This window comes from Ahaetulla prasina, chromosome 4 (genome assembly GCF_028640845.1).
Source record: "Ahaetulla prasina isolate Xishuangbanna chromosome 4, ASM2864084v1, whole genome shotgun sequence".
Classification (NCBI taxonomy): Eukaryota; Metazoa; Chordata; class Lepidosauria; order Squamata; family Colubridae; genus Ahaetulla; species Ahaetulla prasina.
Genome location: NC_080542.1, coordinates 143174778 through 143196244, shown reverse-complemented (window position 1 = coordinate 143196244; position 21467 = coordinate 143174778). Strand labels below are relative to the sequence as shown.

At 40.2% G+C, this 21467-nt stretch overlaps 1 protein-coding gene across 1 annotated transcript in view; it reads right to left on the bottom strand.

Moving 5' to 3' along the window:
* Window positions 1-253: 253 nt before the first annotated feature.
* The window catches only part of TTC21A (tetratricopeptide repeat domain 21A), a 56293-nt gene continuing 35079 nt past the window's right edge, over window positions 254-21467 (bottom strand). Inside the window, exons 19-29 of the mRNA XM_058184048.1 lie at window positions 20835-20941; window positions 18804-18992; window positions 13026-13136; window positions 12130-12211; window positions 11756-11906; window positions 6645-6809; window positions 5531-5726; window positions 4342-4566; window positions 2233-2353; window positions 1735-1802; window positions 254-346 (exon numbers count right to left, since the gene is read on the bottom strand). Coding sequence (XP_058040031.1) covers window positions 269-346; window positions 1735-1802; window positions 2233-2353; window positions 4342-4566; window positions 5531-5726; window positions 6645-6809; window positions 11756-11906; window positions 12130-12211; window positions 13026-13136; window positions 18804-18992; window positions 20835-20941 — 1493 coding nt within the window. The 3' untranslated portion in view covers window positions 254-268. The remainder of the gene's footprint in view (window positions 347-1734; window positions 1803-2232; window positions 2354-4341; window positions 4567-5530; window positions 5727-6644; window positions 6810-11755; window positions 11907-12129; window positions 12212-13025; window positions 13137-18803; window positions 18993-20834; window positions 20942-21467) is intronic.

Below are 21467 nucleotides of genomic sequence, written 5' to 3'. Positions count from 1 at the left end.
GACCACATTTTTTGTGCAGTGAAGGAACACCACCACCTTGTGGACACAGAAGGAAATGGCAACCTGGTTTCATAGATATTGAATCTATGAGGTCTATGTGGAATGAGAGAAAAGAAACACACATCCCAAAATCAGAAACTGAACTGAAACAGATGTGTTATTTTGCTGAACTGCTTATCAAGAAGCTACTTTGACAATTTAAATGATGCAAATAATGCAACTTTATTGTTGAGTGTCCATGTTGATGAAGTATGTAAAACTGCGCATTTTAAGGTTTAAATGCCATTTGAGCTTTTTCCAAAATCTCCTCTTTAATTTTTGGATAATCTGGGTATCCCTTCAAAACCTTTAAGAAGGAAAAATTAATTAATTTTTAACAGTAGAAAGCAAAAAAAAAAGCATTTACAATTAATATGATGCCAAATTATATACTACATCTATAGATACTTCCAGTTAAGCATTTAGTACAATCAATAGAAAGATGATTTGTGGCTGTTCCCCCACCCCACCCATCTGAAATAGTATTTCTATGATGTGAGCAACTACAAAAGTAATGGAAAACACTGGAAAAACACTGGATTATCTGTAAAATTCCATGAACGAGGTCTCCCCACCTTTTAGCTGCCAGCTACTGCAGTATCTCCAGTCCTCATTTGTGCCCAGCAGCTGGGGTGAAGGAGTTGCATGGAAATACAGAGAGATGGCTCTCCCCCACAAATGGGGGTGCACACAAAAGGGGGGGGGTACTTCCTTCCGGAAGATGGCAAAACAAGGACGGGCTGCCTAGGAACGCAGAAGAGGCTACAGAAGAACTGTTGGGGGCTTTTTTTGAGTCTATGTTTCATATTATTTCAAAAACAGTCGTAAACGTCTTCCAAGACTAGCTTGAAGAGCTACTGATCATTGAGCTGGGCGATAGGTAAAGCAGCCTTCCCACTCACTCTGCAAATTAGCTATTCAGTGGGTTTGGGGATACCAGGTTTTGGCAGATCAAATGACTAATCCCATAACTTGCAATCCGTTGAAGCCATTGACAAAAACAGCAGTTCTGTTACTGACAATCGGTTTCCTGCCAGTTGGTGATACCCCCAAGAGGGAGGGCAGCAAAGCCAGAGGGCCTATCGGGTGCTATTGCTTGGCATGGCCTGTACACAACAATGTAACCCAGCAGAAAGGCCATTTAGAGGCTGTAGAGACAAGACAGAGATTGACAATGGGAACAGCATGTGTTTTTTTTTGGCTGACTCAGAGGCAAGTAGAGGGCACTTTATCTGAGCCATGGAGAAAAGCTCTGCAGTGCCCATGATAACTCAGTGGGTACAGCTGCTCCTCGTGTGTTGAGCGCTACATATTCTGGTCAGAATCTCAAAAATGCCTTAAAAAAAAACACAGCCCCCCCCCCCCCCGCCCCAAAATCTATTCTGAAAGGGACACTCAATTCAGGTAGACTGCAAAGTTTGAATCCCTGGATTATGACAGTTTGCAGGATGCGTCTAAATTCAAATGTATAATATTTAGTCTTTTTCTCCATATATTTCGGTTCAAACCAAGATTAGAAGAGGTGCAGGAAAGTATGTTAGCATTAAAAATAGAAGTTTTACTTTCTGGATCACATTTACAATTCCATAAATTGCATGAGGTTTGGAAGTAAACCACTTTAAGTGGGACGATGCAGAGCTGACAAGGTCACTACAGATATTCTTAGTAACTAAATTATGCTTTGGGGAAACTTACATCATGACATACATCTATGGTTTCTACATATTTCTTATCTTTTAGATAGTTGAATGCCAGTTTAAACCCTATAGGAAGAGAAAAGTGATAGGTCGGCACTCTGCAAAAATATCATCTCTTACAATGAGTGTAATGAGCACAATAATGCATACTATTGTACTTTTTTTGCATCTGGGAATGTTATCCTTACTTTAAATTGAATATACATAAAATGATACGTAGCACATTTGATACTAGCTTTTTAATGTTTGCCAACATTCAAATCCATTTATTCAACAACATTTACTGTTTAATTAAACATTTTTAATACTTATCTAACAATTTTTATTCTTGTAATACTATCTGTTTTCTGATAATAAAGTCCTTCTTGATAGGCCTGACATGTATGGACTACCACCAAACAGCTAAGCTAGATTCTATGCCAGAGAAAATATTGTAGCAGTCCTAAATTTTACACCATTGAATTCAAGCAAATTGAATTGAAAAATTAATACTTACCAACTGCAGGATTTGCTTGGTTACTATACTTCCAAGCTAATTCATAATTCATTGCAGCATCTTTATATGCATTCTCCTTTTCAGCAATAAATCCCAAGCATTCATAAGCTTTTGCACATGACTAAAGAACAAAATTGAATGTGTAAAATAGATGCTTTTGGAAATTCTGATTTGTAAATAATATGCTTCCGGGGTTTCTACAGATAACTAATAATTACAATAAACAACTATCCATTATTAAATAACAGCAACAACCTATTTCTTTACATGCAGTTTTTATTAAACAGCAACCACTTTTGGGCTTAATGAATATTTTAACAAACAGCTGTACTTGCCTGTAAAGCTATTGATGTTTCTTCAAACTGAATTTGGGTTGTTATGAATTTGAGGGAGGGTCAAGTTGTTCCACACACCCCAGAGATTCCATTCAGATAATTCTTGAGTTTTAAGATTTTTGTTGGCAAATTAAGGGCATGAAACACAATATTCTTTATTGCTGTAAAGTCATGCATATTTCATTATTCTGACTGCAAATCTATGTGAACTCCCTACAAGTTGCTAAAAACCAACAGTGGGAACAATTAGAGAACAACTTGCCTCTTGGAGTTGTGAGTGCTCCATCGCTGGATATTTTCCAGAAAAGATTGGATAGCCATTTATCCTTATAATGATATAAGGACTCTGCCTTGGCCAGAGGCTGACTAGAAGACCTCCAAATCCCTCCCAGCCCTATAATTCTATGATACAAATCCCTATTGTTTAAAGGGATGCAATTCCCATTTACATAAGTTTGCCCTATATTTATTTTCTTACTGGAGAGCTAGTTGATCATGCCTTCCACCCCCCATATTTACAATTTACCTCAGGGGCAGTAGTGCTCTAAAATACATTTGCAAATGATGCTGGGATGATTGGATATCACAGGTAGTAAATATGAGTGGTAGTAAATATGAATGTTAACAGTTAAAATTCTGATAGAATTGGAAAAAGAAACAAAAGTTAAGTGTAGGGAATTCTATAATATTAATGATCTTATTATAAACCTGATTGGCAATCTATGATATGAAGTGTTAATGATGTTTCATGTGATTAAATACTTGATACACTTTTTGTATCTCCTTCCAAAAAGCAAATTCTTGGCAAGTGTTTTTTTTTACCATGTTTCCCCAAAAATAAGACCCTGTCTTATATTTTTTAAAACCCTGAAATAAGCGCTTGGCCTTATTGCCATGCGCTCAAAAGCCCAATTGGGCTTATTATCAGCGAATGTCTTATTTTGGGGGATACAGGGTATTTATTTATTTATCTATGATGACTCAAGCATCAAATAAATTAATATAATATAGTAAAATCACCTCCCGCCCCAGCGACAGCCAATCACACGAGCCATTGAATGGGCTCCATCCCGCCCTGGGTTCCCCAGGCCCGCTGGCAGAACCAGGTCTTCAGCGCCTTCCAGAAGAGTATTACTCTGGGGGCTGTTCTAATCTCTGAGGGAATGATGTTCCAGAGAGAGAACTACCATGGAGAAGGCCATTCTTCTGGGTCCCACCAGGTGTATCTCCCTCGAGAATGGGACCCACAGCATTCCCTGCCTCCTCGCTCTGATGGATAGATGTGGCCGGCAAGAGATGGTCCCTCAGATATGTTGATATAGTACTTAATTTCGTCAACCACCTTGAGTGGCATAGCGCAGCATTAATTACAGTAAATATTTCTGAAACTTCTCATTGTTCAGAAATGGAGCATATAGCAACAAAATACTACATTCTTAATGATTTGGGAAATCTCAGGGAAGAAGAGTCGTTTAATCAAGAAAAGAAAGCTTTCAGAATCAGGAATTCATGTGGTTTGATGATAAAGTTTGGCCTAGGAGGCCTATTTAAAACCCAGTCCTGTGAAAATTTATTCTACCACTGCAATGGTTCACATCTTCTTACCAGGGGTGGGTTCTATTTACCTTTACTACCAGTTTGCAATGGGAGTGCACATGCAAATCACCCGTGATGACGTTGTCGTGGGTGGGCGGAACCTCCCGCCGGTTTTACTACCAGTTCTATAGGACCGGACCAAACCGGGGGGGGGGGGCAACCCACCACTGCTTCTTACCTTATTGTATCGCAAGCAGCGCTTCACTTGCTCAGTGGCAAGATCATACTTCCCAGAGGTGCAGTAAATATCAGACAACAGCAGCCAAGCTTTTTCTAACTCATCAGCATCTGGCAGAGACCAGTTCACTTTGATCAGACGCTTTAGCTGGGTCCGGGCTTTAGCTGTATGTTTAAGCAGCATGTAGGCTTGAGCCATTGCCAGAATGGCAGGGACATTGTCTCTCTGTTTTAAAAATGATGGAGAAATTTAGATTTTGACCGTTATTTCATATTCTTAAAAGGTTGGTTTCTTTACCTTTATTGAGATGACTAATAGACAGTAGCAGGGGGTAGTGTTTTCTGTATGTCTCTCACCTTGAGTTATTTGTAAAAATAATGCCCCCTCCATCCTGGCCTTTGATGGCAGGATGCCAGCCAGGCGCCAAGCTGAAGATCGCAGACATATGTACTTATGTAGGTACATACATATTTATATCTTGGCTTTAAGATACAAAATACATACATACATACATACATACATACATACATACATACATACAAACATAAAATATCAAGTCTGCCATCTTTGATTTAGTGCCTCACTGGCATCCTGCCATCAAAGGCCAGGAGGGAGGGGGCAAGTGGGGAGGACGAATGGGATCAGATCAGATCAGGTCAGATAAGGGAAAGATAAAGCAAAATGGGATAAGCTTTTCCTCAAGCTATTGACTGTTACTTTACGACAGCTCTACTGATAAGCCCACATTAATATATAAGGTCATACAATCTTCACCTCATCCCATGTAGGAGAGCTGTTTTATAGATACTGTAGACTCCCCTCCAACTTACACCAGTTATTTTTCATTATCTTCTTTCCATCTCCGGCTATGCCAATTTTTAAAGAAGGATGTATGAAAGGAAATAAGGAAAACTACTCTGGACATGTCCAAAGAGCATTTCCCATCATCAAATGCCTCTTAAGGAATAGATTTTTTATTTTCTAGATTAAAAGTATAATATTTCAGTATAGAGTGAGAAAGTAGACATCATCTGACAAACTGACCTGTATTTCTACTTCTGTTGATACTATTCTGAAAAAGAAAAGCTAAATCTTTTAAGGAGAATTAGTTTCTAGGAGCTTTACAAACTTTTACAAAGTTTTTGCTGAAATATATCATTTTGAATTCCAAATAATTTTTCTTATTTACCTCATTTTGTCCCATTTCTATAAACACTTTCAGAGCCTTCTCCACATTGTGTTTTTCTTTTGTGGCCATTAAACAGTAGCTCTGCAACATTTCCACTTGATTCTGCCCTTCCTGCGAGTGAGGATAAAACTCCTTAAGTAGCTTCTCAGCTGTACGTATCCCATGCTGTTCAGATTCTTTTTTTTCCTTTACGTTACTGTGAAAAGAAAGTATTCGATGTTTCCTAAACTATTCAAGTACTGGACAACATTAAAGAAAAGGTTACAGATTTATTGCCTTTTAAACTCAGTAATATAACCACAAAGCTTGGATTTAATTGACTAATTGGTGTCTATTACATTGGGATGTCTGTTAAAAGGCCAATGGAATTTTGCCCTTAGATAAAACAAATGAGATTTTACACATGGAGGGTTATGCGTGCATAAAATCTCAAATGGATTTTGTCTACTTCAGCAGAGGTTTGATAAATCTGTATAGATTATTGTAGACAAGAACAGCGTACAGTAATCAGATCTGGTCAAAGCAACGATCCAGCATTAATGTGGCTATTGTTGCCTCCGTAATGCCTCCTGAACATAAATGTGTGTCTTCCTAAGCCTGTGTGATGATTGTGCAGGTGTAGGCACAGTTCATTCAATGAGTTGCTAATGGATACCGCAAGACTGTCCATGTCAGATCTGAAGCAAATTGGCTTGCGTTCAAATTCTATACTACACTAATTTTATTTGCTATAAGGCAAGTTCTGCTTGCTTACTTATTGGTTTATTTGCTTGTTAATTAAGTTTGCACCCACTGTAATCAAATTACACACAACAGAAAAACAATTATTTTATTATTAAAATACTGGAAAACTACAGCTGGTAGGATAAAGTAATTATGTAACCCTGTAAATTTCATGGAATAAATAGTACCTGGGGAACAAAGGCAATTATGGGATAATAAAACACTGTAATATGGACAAAAGTATTTTTTTCTTTGTCTACGAATGGCATAATCCTCTTTTTCAGGCCCAATTGGAGGATAAGGGATTAAAAAAAACTACAAAAAGATCAATTTAAAAAAAATACATCTAAGGGCACGAGCTTCATATTTTATTAAGGAGCTTTTCCTTTACCTGGCATCTGTAGTATTTTGATTTTCAAAAGTCTCTCCACCTACTATCTCATTGTCAGGGTTTAGACATATCAGGATCATATAGCTAAGGGCTTTCTGGCCCCAATCACTATCCTTACGAGCCTTGTTGAAATACTTCAAAGCCTGATTAGGTTGCCACATATGCCTGTTTAGGGAGAGAAAGTTTTTAAAAAGTACATGCAGTACAGCAGCTTTAAACGGTCCATCTTGCTAATTAAAATACTGTATTTGTAGACATTTGGTTTCATACTATCGGATTTGATTCAAAACAGAGTCCAGTGAATTGAAGTCCAGAGACTAATTAGGCTTAGATTAACTTTAATCTGTTGGACTGATGATCCTAAAAGAGCCGATTTCTCCAAGTGTAGAAAAGAAATAAAGATAAAGTAAAATTATACATTTAAAATCCATTTAAAAATTAAAAAGATCAAATTCTGAAAATATTCTTACTACAACAGATAAGGCAACATTCACTTTAAAATTGAGGAGACAATATAGTTCTTCCTCACTTCCCCCTAATCTGATGTAAATGTACCCCAGTAAGCACATTTTTTTCCTGCTATGTTCTCATGATGTTCTCCTTATCCCATCCCAGCCCACAGTAGAGGCGCTGAGGTCAGTGCTAGTTTTTTTAAAGAACTTTAAAGAGGGAGGGAGGGAGGGAGGGAGGGAGAGAGAGAGAGAGGGAGGGAGAGAGAGAGAGAGAGAGAAGATATTCATAACGATGCTTTTTATGGTGCTTGTCTGGACTTATTAAATTTCTTCTTAAATCAGGCTTTAGTTCTTTTTTTTCTTTTTTTTTTGAAGGTATAGAAAAGTGGTAGTCAACCTGGTCCCTACCGCCCACTAGTGGGCATTCCAGCTTTCATGATGGGTGGTAGGGATTTTGTCCGATACTGAAGCACTTTCCTTTTTTTTTAAATTTAATTGACTTTTTAAAAAAAATTCATAGCATTATTTAAAAACATTTTCATTAGGTTTTCATAAAATTCCCCGTGACAATTTAAATTTCTGAAAATATACTATTTGTATCGCCCACGCATAAGTTTAGTTCACATTGCATAAGTGAAACTAAATGTCGCTATAGTGCGACTGCAAACAAAAAAGTCTCGTTCCAGAATAGCTCGCGCATCTCCCCCCACACTACCCAGCTGTAACAGACAAGCAGAGCTGGTAGCTGGCGCCCCTTCCCCCCCCAAACCCAATCCATGATGTGCGAGGCATATACAGCGCATTACAAAGGGTGGTTAGAAAATTTTACTACTAACAGAGATACAAAAGTGGACAGTAGGTATAAAAAGGTTGACTACCCCTGATATAGAAGGTTGATTTAAACCAGAAAGAGACTCAGATTTTGCCAATTATATGGGGCTACTTCTGCATCACTAAGTGAATTTCAGGTTTTCTATTGCTTTCTTTTTGCAATAAGTGGTTTTGTCTGGCCATTAGTTTTACTGTTTTTATTTTTATTGTTTCTGAGGTTTCAAGAAAAAGCAATTTTAATTATTACCACAACCCCGAACAATCTTATGCAGCTGGAGTTTCTATAGTTGTTTTACAATAGACAGCAGATGTCTGTGTCTGCCTTTGAGAGTTGGGGGTCATAATTTTATTGCTAATTCATTAGATTTACATTCTGCCTTTCATTGATGAGTTCAAGTAATATATTGTACTATTTTTCCCCATCAAAAGCAGCCCTCAGATTGAGCTGTGAGTGACTGGTCCAAAGTCACACAGTGAATTTCTCTTGCTAAGGATGGATTCAAACTTGGGCCTTCTCACTCCTAGCCCAATTCTTTAATAAGTATACCACACAAATTCTCACTTTTCTTCCACTTCATTCCAATTTTGCTACTATAGGAAATCCTTGATTTTACAACAGTTTGTTTAGTGACTGTTCGAAGTTAGAACAGCACTAAAAAAAGGGACTGGTGACTGTTTTTCACCATTGAAAAACATCCTCATAGTCATATGATCAAAATTCAGGCATTAAGGGGCTTCTGGTGGCTCCGCTCTCTCCGAAGGACGCCCTAAGGGCGCCCGCGCTGGGATTCTGTAAAAGCCGGCGAAATCAACGGCTGAAAATACCTTCCCCGGTAAGGGGAAGGGAAAGAGCAAGAAGAAGGAAAGGTAGAGCTCTCTCTAGAGGCCCCGTTTGGGGAACTCGAAAGGGAAAGTTCCCTGGAATTCCTTCTGCAAAGCTCCAGCCCCAGCGTGTTTCTGCTTTAAGCAGACAGAGAAGAGAGCGACCACTTCTGCTTCAATTGATTGTTATGGATATTTATAAGCAGACGGAATAAAACACAGGAGATCAGTCATTTAAATTGCAAGTATTAAATCTGACTTCTAATTTTTCTTTTAAAAAAAAATTTTTTTTTCTCTCATCTACAATCAACACAATGAAATAAAATGGCGTTTACTTGTTGAGAAAGTGAAACTGAATGGAGATTTTATCTTATTGTACTGGACTGTGGATTGTTGGATTATTTTAGTTTGTTTAAGTATTTTATAAGGAGATTTTCAGCAAGAACTTTGCCATGAAGGTTTTTTCAGAAGAATGGATTCGTGACTTTATACAGGATTATACAGAAAGAATGTATTTAATTACTCAACAATACGAATTGGAAAAAAATGGAGGCGTTTTGGATGAGAGTTTGGAGGAAATTAACCAAAGTAATCAGGACTTGGAATATGGAATGGATGTAAAGAAGCCTTTTTTAAAAAGTTTGGATGAAAAGCCTGAATTTGTGTTACAGGAGGCTGTCTCCCGAAATGGAAAAATTCACAGGGTTAATGCTTTCCAAGAGTTCTCTTTTCGGATTGAGGGAATATACGGCAGTAACTCGTGGATTCTTGGACATAAGGAACTATTAGGAAATATTGTGACTGACTTTTCAAAAGGAGTAATGAAGGAAAGACAGAGACTAATGCATCAAAAATGGCAAGAGACAAAAGTATCATTTTTGAAAGAATTTTTTTTTGAAATATTAACAGAAAAAGATTTTAGCGTTTCTGAAAGACAATACGTAAGGAAGATTTGGAAGAAATGGGTTGATTATATGTTTTATAACCATCATAAAAGACTAGATATTTGGATTTATACTGGATTTTGACGAGGAAGGACTAAAGTTGAATAGATATTGTAATTTCCCTGTATTGAAATTTTATAATCTGTTGTATTGAATTTTAAATAGAATATTCTCGAAAGATCTTATGTAAGAAAGACTTGGGGGGGAAATTATATGGTTATAGAAGCTATAAGGGAGATATTCTCTGAACTGGATTGGATTTTTATGCTTTAGCTGGTTTTAAATATTTTAGGATTAATTTGTTCTACTGATCTATATATTTTATTACTGTTTATTGTTAATTTTTTGAAGGATTTTGGTTATGTAAGGAGGAAGTCAGAGCTAGAGAGGGAGAATTGGTATAATAGTTTTGGGGGAAAAAAATTTTTTAGCATATGTTTGTTTTATTTTAACTATACCTTGTGTTTGTTCCGGGAAGCCAGGGGGGGAGGGGGGGGTTGTGAAGGGAGAGGGGTTGGGGGGAAAGGGGGAAAAAAAATTTTTGTAAAACTTTTTGAATAAAAAAGAATAAAAATTCAGGCATTAAGCATGTATTAATGACAGTTGCCGTGTGCTGGGGTTATGTGATTCCTCTTTTGTGACTTTCTGACAAGCAAAGTCAATGGGGGAAGACAGATTCACTTAACAACTGTGTTACTAACTAGAGTGATTCATATAATAACTGTGGCAAGAAATATGGTCAAATGGGGCAAAATTCAATTAATTGTCTCCCTTAGCAACCTAAATTTCGGGCTCAATTGTGGCCATAAATCCAGGACATTCTGTAATAATTACTATTGTGGTGATTCTTATTACACATGGGGACAATCATGCGTAATTTATTTTTTCATGGTCTTCCATTGGCTACTTCCAGGTGCTGCCAGCCACATGGAAATTGGATTGCACTGAACTCCTCAGTCACTCAGCCAATTGTTTCACCTTGTTCATTATCAATTGTTCCTTCATACTTCTCTCTGCCTCTGTGGCCTATCAGTTAAGCTGATTTTTTTTTAACCTGGGTAGAATGGTCTTCGGCAAGAATGCTAAACTTGCATTCAAGATTAGCTCTGCTTCCATGTCACAGGCACGAAGAAGGCGTTATGAGCAAGAGCATCAGAAATCCCCCCGGCCTTTGGTGCCTGAAAATTGGAATCCAAACATGCACAATTTATGCCAGCATAGTTTTCTAGTGACTCAAGGGCTGCTGGGCAGCATTTTAACTCAGCCGCCAAGCTGAGTCCAAATGTTATTAGAGATACTCCGATGTGCTTCTATTAAGAGATTTAAATTTAGCAGCTGGAGCAGTGGGGTTGTGTTGTGAGCCAGAACATGTGGCTGTGGTTGACTGATGGGAGGGGGCTGACTCCAGTATGAGACAATCTGCGCTGTGACTGGTTACTGTGAGTGCGCAGTGGGTGTTTCCCTTTCGTCCCACCTTTTTCCTTCTGTGTGTGCCCAGTGATCTATCTCACGATGTTCATGAATTGATTTAATAGATAATGCTCATATTTGCCTCACTGTTTAGCTTGCTGTAAATATAGATATAAAATATATTTATTTATATAAAACTACAAGTTTGTGTAGTTTGACTCCATTTGGACACCTGCTGCGCCATTTCCTGACAGCTTCCTTCACTGCTTGACGCATAGTTATAGCACAGGTCTAACAGCCACACGTGATAGGGAACAGGAATTTAAAGATTTTTAATATTTTTAAAAAATTGCTTGAGGAATATATCAAACTGGGATCATAGTCTACATTATTTTCATTATGAAATTGGATGGAGGCGGGAGGATTTAAAGGTATCAATATGACATGTGTGTCATATTTTTATATGAACAGGATCTTGGCAAAAGTTGGAGGAACAATAATTCCTTTTCTGTATCATTAGAATGAAACACAACTCCATCTTCAATTATTTCTTCCTAATACTCAAGGGATGTTATGATTTTGAGTCATGAACATCACATTTAGATGTACCTTAAATCTTTGATTTTCATAAATATCATTCTCTATGACTTACCAATAATAGAGCCCCATGCAATAATTATAGCCAGGTTCCAAAGTTGTTCTAATTGATTTTTTCTTGGCTAGTTCGAAAAAGGGTGTTGCTTCATCAAGTTTACCACTTCTTCTCAGCAAATCAATCAAGCTCTCCATAACTGAAAAGTTATCTAAATCACAAGTTTATACTTTTAGTAAAAATATATTTTTCAACACTTTTCACAGTTAATTTTCTTGGTAACATAGATATATTACAAAGGAATTATTTAGTTTGATAATCTTTTAATTTGTTTTGTAACCTACTTCAGTAATCTCATTTAAAATCTAAAAGAAACATATGTTAAGTTATACCACTTAAAACATAAGTGGTTTTATTAAATTATAAATACATACCAGGGTTTTTCTCCAAAACATTCCGGTAAAGACTTATGGCTTGTTCATATTTCTCTTTTCTAAACATAAGGTTTGCCAACATCTAACAAAAGAAAAAAATATTTAAATATTTCAACAAAAAGCAAAACCACAGCATTTTAAAAATTCGTTCTTTTATAAAAGCTCATAAAGATCAAAAGAAATGAAAATAAATCTACCAGTAAGAGCTGAAGCATAAGGACTTTTTATCTTAAACTCTTGGTCAAGTCAAATAGAATCATAGAACCTTAACAACTGGAAAAGATCATATCTGGAGATGCACTAAGTTGTGGGACCTCATTTCCTTTTGTGATTGTGTGTCGGTGGATAGGCTTAGATGTGCCCACATACACACACGTACAGATCTAGATTTACAACAGTTCATTTAAATAACAGAATGACAGAGTTGGAAGGGACTTTGGAGGTCTGCAAGCAAGTTATACTGTATCCCAGACAGATTGAACAAATAAAAATGGGGCTTTGATTGTAGAACAGTGAAATCCATAAAAATAGTTTCAAATAGATAATATTTTTTGCATAAGCTGAACTGCCAAATAGAAAGATAAATAAAACATGCAAAGAACTTCCAGTCTAATTGCCTTTTGAAGAAAAAAGGCACCTTTGAGGCTCCCTTTATTACACCTCTTCGTGTGAGCAATAGAGCTGCTTCCAAACAACTGAATTTTTTTAAAGTAATGTCATTTAATATTTGATAAAGATTCAGATTCAACTGAATTTTCATTTGAAAGCTTTTCAAACCTTTTTTCAGAAGAGTCACCCAGTGAAGACCTGTGGTGGGCTATCGAGATAAAGAAAACCACAACAAAGCTTCATTTTGTTTACAGCTGAATATATGAGAAGGCGAACAAACTGCATACCATTGTTCCAATTTCAGTACACTCATCGTCTTGAAGCAGAAGAGAACAGTAATGCTCACACTGGTCTGTGTCTCCTAGTATCAAATACAGTTCAGCTAATTCGAATATTATCTGCAAATAAAATGGAAATAACATTTATTCAGCAATAAATAGATATTTATAGAATAAGGGAATGATAATCACAGGTAGTTATTCAGTTCATTCAGTGACCATTCAAAGTTACAACTGCACTGAAAAAAAGTGACATGACCATTTTTCACATTTTTCACTGTATCCCCATGGATACAGTGGTCAAAATTCAGAATGCTTGGCAACTGACACATATTTATGATGATTGCAATATTCCGGTTCATGTGAACACATTTTGTGACTTTCTGAATCTGACAAGCAGTCAATGGGGAAGCCAGATTCACTTAACAACTGTGTTACCAACTTAACAACTGCAGTGATTCAATTAATAACTGTGGCAAGAAAAGTCTTAAAATGAGCCAAACTCATTTTGCTAAATGTTTCATTTAGTAACTGAAATTTTGGACTGAATTGTGGTCATAAATAGACCACTATCCCTCTCTTTCTGGTTGGACTAAAAAGAGTATAGTTAACTGTGCTTTTAGGTTGAGTCATTTTTCAGTTCTATCCTGGACCCCACATTTTGTGCTGGTAAACTAAAAAAATAAATAAATTCAAATCTAAAAGCAAAAGTTCATTTCTAGGCTTTTTCTGAGGTAGGTCAGCAATTTGACCTGTGTCACTGTAATGGTGGTGTAATGTATCTTTAAAAGTTTTGGCGGGAAAATAGCACGTTGCTGATTGGTTGAAGCCACCGGCTATACTGTATATAAAGAGAGGTTTTTCCCAGCCCGGGTTGCTGGGTTCACCATATAGTAAAGAGCTGTTGTCACTATCCTGGTCTCCTGCCTCGTTATTGCCCGAATCTAACACTGGCGACGAAGGTGGGATCTCGAGGCTAAGAGCGCCAGGAAAAGAGCTGAACTCACCAGGAAGACGCGAACCCAGCAAAACAAGGGCGGAAAGCAGCGATGTCCGGCTACACACCGCCAGCGCCATTCGACCCAGCTAAGGAAAAATGGGGGTCATACATGGCTCGCTTCGAGTGTTTCCTCGAGGCGAACGAACTCCAGGGAGTTTCAGACAATAGGAAACGAGCCTATTTCCTGAGCCACTGCGGTCCAGAAGTTTTCGACACCGCAGAATCCCTGGCTGAGCCAACGCCAGTACAGTCGGTACCGTGGCAAACTCTGCAGACTTTACTAAAAGCCCATTTTGCACCAATGCCATCTAAGTATGTGCAACGGTTCGAATTCGGGGAGCGCAGACAGCAAGAAGGCGAGTCCATCAGCGCATACATGGCCGCCCTGAGGAAAGCCTCAAAACATTGCGAGTACCGAGACTTGGATGAGGCATTGCTGGAGCAACTCATCCGCGGGGTCAGGGACATCCGTTTGCGGAGGCGGCTGCTGTCTAAAAGCAACCTAACGCTGGCAAACGCCTTGGACGAAGCCAGGGCTCACGAGATGTCTACCCAAGCGGCGGAAACCCTACAAAAGCAAGTCACACCAACGGCCGGGGCGAAATCAACCCCGGTCCACCATGAAGAGGTCCAGGCCGAATCGGACGGTGAGGAGGAGGAAGGAGTCTTCCACACCGGGAGGCCGGAGAAAGACGACCGAGGTGACTGTGCGAGTTGCGGAGGGCAACACCAGTGACAACAATGCAGATTTAAGGATGCAACTTGTCGGCGTTGCGAAAAGAAGGGGCACCTAGCACAGGTCTGTCGAGCTCCCCAACCGTCCCGCCAAAAATTCAAACCGGCCAATAAGAGCGCGAAAACGGCTAAGCGGCCCGCGAGTGGTCAGTTTAAAAAAGGCGCGAAGTTGAATCAGACTGTCGTGAGAGTAGGTCACGCATCAACACGCCTAGAAAAAAAAATCTTTACAAAGGCAAAGATTGAGGGGGTGCCGTGCCGATTGGAGGTGGACACCGACTCATCGATCACGATCATGTCCTGGGACACTCTCGTGAGAGCCTTACCCGCCATCGCAAAGCGCAAGCTACAACCACAGAAATTAAAGGTACAAGACTACCAAGGGAATCGCATCCCCGTCCGAGGGGTAACGTCCGTCCACGTCGAGTATGGACAATACAAGAAAACTCTGCCCATCACCATCGTCGATGGGACCCTGCCAAGCTTGTTGGAACTGGACTGGTTCCGAGCATTGGGCATGGGAGTGACTGGAATCTTCAGAAACGAAGTCGACCTCAAAGATGCACTCGTGAAAGAATTTGGGGACGTTTTCAGAGACTGCCTGGGCAAGTACACGGGGACCCCTATCTCCTTTAACATAGACCCCCAAGTTGCCCCTATCCGCCTAAAGGCTAGGAGGGTCCCGTTCGCCCTAAAGCCCAGGATTGACCGGGAACTGGACAAGCTAGTAAACCAGGGAATTCTAGTGCCAGTTGACCATGCTAAGTGGGAGACCCCTATAGTCACCCCAGTCAAACCGGACGGGTCGGTCCGGATTTGCGCTGACTACAAGGCAACGCTTAACAAAGCGTTGCAAAAGAGTGCTTACCCCGTCCCAGTGGTACAGCACTTACTGCACTCAATGGGGCAAGAGCAAGTTTTTGCCAAGCTAGACTTGGCCCAAGCCTATCAACAGCTGCCCGTAGATAGCAGCACAGCCGAAGCGCAGACAATTGTGACTCACAGAGGGGCTTTTAAGTGTACCCGATTACAGTTTGGGGTTAGCGTGGCTCCAGGGTTATTTCAGAACCTGATGGAGCGGTTATTGCAGGGCCTACCAGGGATGGTACCATACTTTGACGACGTACTGGTATCCGCTGAAAACCTAGAGGAATTAGGGGTGAGGCTGCGAAAAGTTTTGGGCATTTTCCGGTCTGCCGGTCTCACGGTTAAACTAAACAAATGCAAGATCGGGGTTGAGTCTGTGGAATTCCTGGGCTACCGGATAGACAGGGAAGGGATTCACCCCACTGAGAGCAAGGTACGGGCCATCAGGATGGCCCCGGTTCCAAAGAACAAAACGGAGTTACAGGCATTCTTAGGTCTGGTCAACTTCTACGCAGTATTCTTAAGGAATAAGGCAACAGTAGCAGAGCTGCTGCATAAATTATTAGCTAAGACGGCTGCATGGTCTTGGGGAAAGGCGGAAGCTAGGGCATTCGAAGGGGTAAAGAATCTCCTAACGAGTGATAGCCTCCTTATCCAATACAATGGCACGCTGCCATTAGTGTTAAGCTGCGATGCATCTCCCTATGGGGTGGGGGCTGTGCTCAGCCACCGGTTACCAAATGGCACAGAAGCCCCTATTGCATACTACTCCCGAACCATGTCATCAACTGAAAGGAATTATAGCCAGCTTGATAAGGAAGCCTTGGCTATAGTCTCAGGAGTAAAGAAATTCCATGAGTATGTATTTGGTCGTGATTTTGAAATCATCACGGACCATAGACCTTTGCTAGGTCTGCTGGCAGGCGACCGCCCAACGCCCGTGGCACTTTCGCCAAGACTGACCCGATGGACTATCTTCCTGGCAGCGTATTCTTACAAACTACTACACCGGCCAGGAAAGGAATTAGGGCATGCAGACGCCCTGAGCAGATGCCCGTTACCAGAGACTATCGAAGACCCCACTCCGGGGATACCAGTTCTGCTAATTGACTCTTTGGACTCTGGCCCAGTCACATCCAAAGAGGTGGCTCGGGCTTCGTATAAGGACATTACAATAAGAACTGTGATTGGTTGGGTACAACGAGGTTGGCCCGCTGTGCCGGGCGAGCGGTTTAAAGAGTTTGTAAAAAAACGTGGGGAACTCTCGGCTCAAGGGGGGTGCCTGCTATGGGGGGATCGAGTGGTGATCCCAGAGAAATTGAGAAAAAAGGTATTGGATCTCCTTCACGAAGGCCACCCAGGGATCGTGAGAATGAAGGGTCTAGCAAGAAGCTATGTGTGGTGGCCCTTAATGGACTCGGAAATTGCTGAAAGGGTAGGGAAATGCCAGGCCTGCCAGGAGTCCAGACCGCTACCCCGTACGGCCCCAATTCGAATGGGAGAGACCCCAGGGTCCCTGGTCTAGGATCCATATCGATTTTGCCGGCCCCTTCCACGGCCAAACCTTTTTGGTAGTAGTCGATGCCTACTCCAAATGGCTGGAAATCATTCTCATGAAATCCATGACAGCCGAGGCCGTGATTTCAGTCCTACGGCACCTATTTGTAACCCACGGGTTGCCCGATACGTTAGTCTCCGATAACAGCCCGCAATTCACGGCAACCCAGTTTGAGGGGTACTTGGCAGAGGAGGGCATCCGACATGTCCTCTCGGCGCCTTTCCACCCTGCGACGAACGGCCTTGCAGAACGTTTCGTTCGGAGCGCAAAGGAAGCATTGTCCAGAATCAGGCCAGGCGATTGGCAAACAAAAATTGATACATATTTAGCAGTCCAACACAGAACCCCCTGTGTCACAACTGGCCGCAGCCCGGCCGAGCTATTAATGGGTAGGAAGCTTAGGTGCCCACTAGACCATTTAAACCCAAACTACACACCAGACGGTTACAAAGGGGCACACGGTAAAACAAGAGGGATGACAACAGGCGACCTAGTGTGGGCACACAACTACAGCGAGGGCCCAACCTGGTTAGCAGGAACAATCCTAGAAATAACAGGACCAAAGTCATATCTAATAGAGTTGGAAGATGGCAGGGTATGGAAGCGCCACATAGACCAGATAAGAAAACGCATAACAAGCAATACAGAAGCAGGCGAAACATGCCCTGACTATTCATTGTTAGAATCCGCAACTAACACAAACCCGGGGCTAACGTAGGACTTATCTGAATTCCAGGAGGTCCAGCGACGCCAACCGGTTCCTCCTGAAGACAGCAGGGACAACTCTGCAAATAATCCACGGCCGGATGGCCTAGAGGAGGAGCTGAGAGGAACGAACAGTCCCTCCGGCCAGCTCGACTCACTCCCAGAGAATGAATTGCGCAGGTCAGAAAGAGTCAGGAGACGCCCAGTCTACTTGCGTGATTACGTTGAGAAATAAGATGTAAAAATTATGTAAATATTGGTAAAGTGTTTTCTGGGAGGGAAGGAGTGTAATGTATCTTTAAAAGTTTTGGCGGGAAAATAGCACGTTGCTGATTGGTTGAAGCCACCGGCTATACTGTATATAAAGAGAGGTTTTTCCCAGCCCGGGTTGCTGGGTTCACCATATAGTAAAGAGCTGTTGTCACTATCCTGGTCTCCTGCCTCGTTGTTGCCGGAATCTAACAGGTGGTTTGGCTCCTTGTAATTCATACTTGGAACAGTTGTTATTACCATCCAGTTCAATCTGCCTTGGCATCGTTAATATAAAACACACTCACTATATTCATTCACATAGTTTGCCTCTTTTCTAATAATAGTACTGTAGTCATACCATTTGCTACTTATTTCAAATGGGTAAATTTTTAACCTAAAAGTTAAAGCAAAACAAATTTATATTAAATGATCTGAAATACATATTGCTGCTTAAGAATGTAAAAATGCTTTACTGAATCTGACTCAGCATTTTTTGCAAGAAGTCCCAGAACTGGACAGTTTAGGTCAGGGGTCTCCAACCTTGGCAACTTTAAGCCAGGCGGACTTCAACTCCCAGAATTCTGGGAGTTGAAGTCCGCCAGGCTTAAAGTTGCCAAGGTTGGAGACCCCTGGTTTAGGTGGTTGGCCTTTCAAGTGGAGAGGTGGTTACCTTATTATCAGTTGGCACAGAGGCCAGGGCCTCTGAGTAGTACTTCACAGCTTTTTCAAATTCCTTTTCTGAATAATGGAACTTGGCAAACTGCACACAGATTGTTAGTAGCATTTGTTTCTGAGGAGGGATCAACTCAGGCTGCTCCACACGAACTCTCTTTAGTATCCTTTGTTGGGTGTCATAAGCCTTCAAAAGGACAAATGTATAAAATTAGGGAAATTGGGGCTACCTGTAAATTAGCACCAGATGAATACCTAATTCTGAGACAATTACTTATTAGTGGCGTTCTTTAGATTTATCTTCCTATTTTCCTTCGAGGATCTTAAAGCAGCATACTGGTTTCTCTCTGTACCATTTTATCATAAGGTTAGGCTGAAAATTAGCAATTGCTTTGAAGTCTGCTATTGTGGTTTGGTTATTGGACTGAATTCAGGGGACAAGTTGAGCTAGTCACTTTAATAGAAACTACTTCAAAGATTAGGTGACCAGCTCTGCCTGGCAGGCTTTTATACTGTTCTGTTGTATGCCAGCTATGCCCTTTACTGGACCAGAAGGCTCCGCTCTCAGGCCTTAGTCATTGCCTGAGTGGTCTACTGCAAAGCACTTTATATAGGCTGCCCTTGAAGAAGTTGCAGCTGGTGCAAAAATGAGACAACATAGGCAGTTATGAGTGCTCTTAATGTGCATGCATTTCTGCTCTGCAAGCTGCATTCACTGCCGGTGTGCTTATGCGTGCAATTCAAGAAGCTGGAAGTCATCTATAAACCTTCATGCCATAGGACTGGATTATTTGTGGTACCACTTTCATCAGTTGTTTCTATTTGTGGTAGAAAAAGGCATGTTACATTAAAGATGGTAGATAGCAGGATCCAGGATGAAAGCCTTTTCTATCTTAAAGTCTCTCTTAAAATGTCATTTCCCCAGAGATCAGATTGGCCCTGAGTCCCTGGGGGCCTCTTGAAAGACACTGAAGAAATGGTTGTGTTTCTGGACTTGAGGTTTTCATTGTCATAGAGGCTGGATGATTAGGTGAATTCTTGATTGTTTTTTAAAATCTTGTCTGAGATTATATATGTTATTTTTATTGTTGGTTCTGATTTTTAACTGTGTTAACAATCCATAGTCACTGTGGTGAGGTACAAGATGAATAAAACAGATAAATAAATAAATAGACACCACACATGATCATTATGGAGAGATAAAATTATGAGTCAAATTGAGTCAAATGTACATTGGCTTGATTTCCTAAGATATAAGTCTAATGAGTATAACAGAATAACAGAATTAGAAGGGATCTTGGCCATCTTCTAGTCCAACCTCCTGGCCAAGCAGAAGACCCTATCTTATTGGGTCTATAACATTCTGGACAAATGGCTGTCCAACCCCAGAAGGAAGAATTTTCAATCAAGATATTAGGGATTCTTTTTTCTATCTATACATTTTGAACAAACCATTTCTCATTATGTCTCTTAATTTTGCATGTACTTTGGCTTTGCTTTAGAGATCAGATTTCTCTCTTTGAAGTCTAGACCAGAAACAGTTAATTCAAGGATAAAAACCCTAAATGCTCTGATCTAAATGCTTAGAAAGAATGCTAAGATGACAATACAAGAATTTCAATAAATCCCCTACTTTCAAAGGAGACACAAAATATAGGTGCTTATTATGGCAAAACTATTGCTTCCTTCCACTGTTTCAGTGTTGAGGGATATTTTGTAAAGGCATGGCAGTTTACATCTGTTTCCTGTTTTGATAATTGTCAACCCTTCTGTTGGTTGAGAGCAAATTAAGAAAGATGAATATTGAACTTGTTGCTCTCAACTGATTACCTTCTCTGTCTGAAAGAGTAGGTTATAAATATCATAAGCTTATTGTGATACAAAAGTTAGGTTGGTACTTGATTTCAAACTGTGGCTTATTTGAAAAACTGTGTTTCAAACAAAGTGTACTGTGTTTTTGTCTTGTATATTGGAATTTACTTTAAAATAATTCTTCTCATTTGTGGCTTATGTAATGTTGATATTTTACCTTTGTCAGGGTTTCCAGAATAACTTCTCCTCTTTTAGTCGTCTCATAAATCTTGGCTAGTAATATTAGATTTTTTACATCCTTCATCATTGAAGGCAGATCATCAACTGTAAGTTAAACAGAAATAATTGCTGATTTGTATATATTTTTTGAACAATTAAATATAGAATTCTGCCATGCAGTTTTCTTCAGAAATTCAGAATAACAGAGCTGGAAGGGACCTTGGAAATCTTCTAATCCAACCCTCTGCTTGTATAGGAAACCCCATATACCATTTCAGACAAATGGTTGTCCAATTTCTTTTTAAAAGCCTCTCAGGGTTAGAACACCCACAACTTCTGAAAGCAAGTCGTTTCACCAGGTAATTGTTCTCAGTATCAGTTCTAGGTTGCTTCCCTCCTTGATTAATCTTCCATCCATTCCTTCTTGTCCTGCCTTCAGGTGCTTTGGAGAATAGGTTGACCCCCTCTTATTTGTGGCAGCCCTTTAAATATTGGAAGACTGCTATCATGTCATAGTCCTTCTTTTCACTTTTCCTTCAATTCAATACCCAATTCCAGCATGTTTTAGCCTCCAGCCCCCTAATCATCTTTGTTGCTCTTCTTTACACTGTTTCTAGTCTCAATTATATAT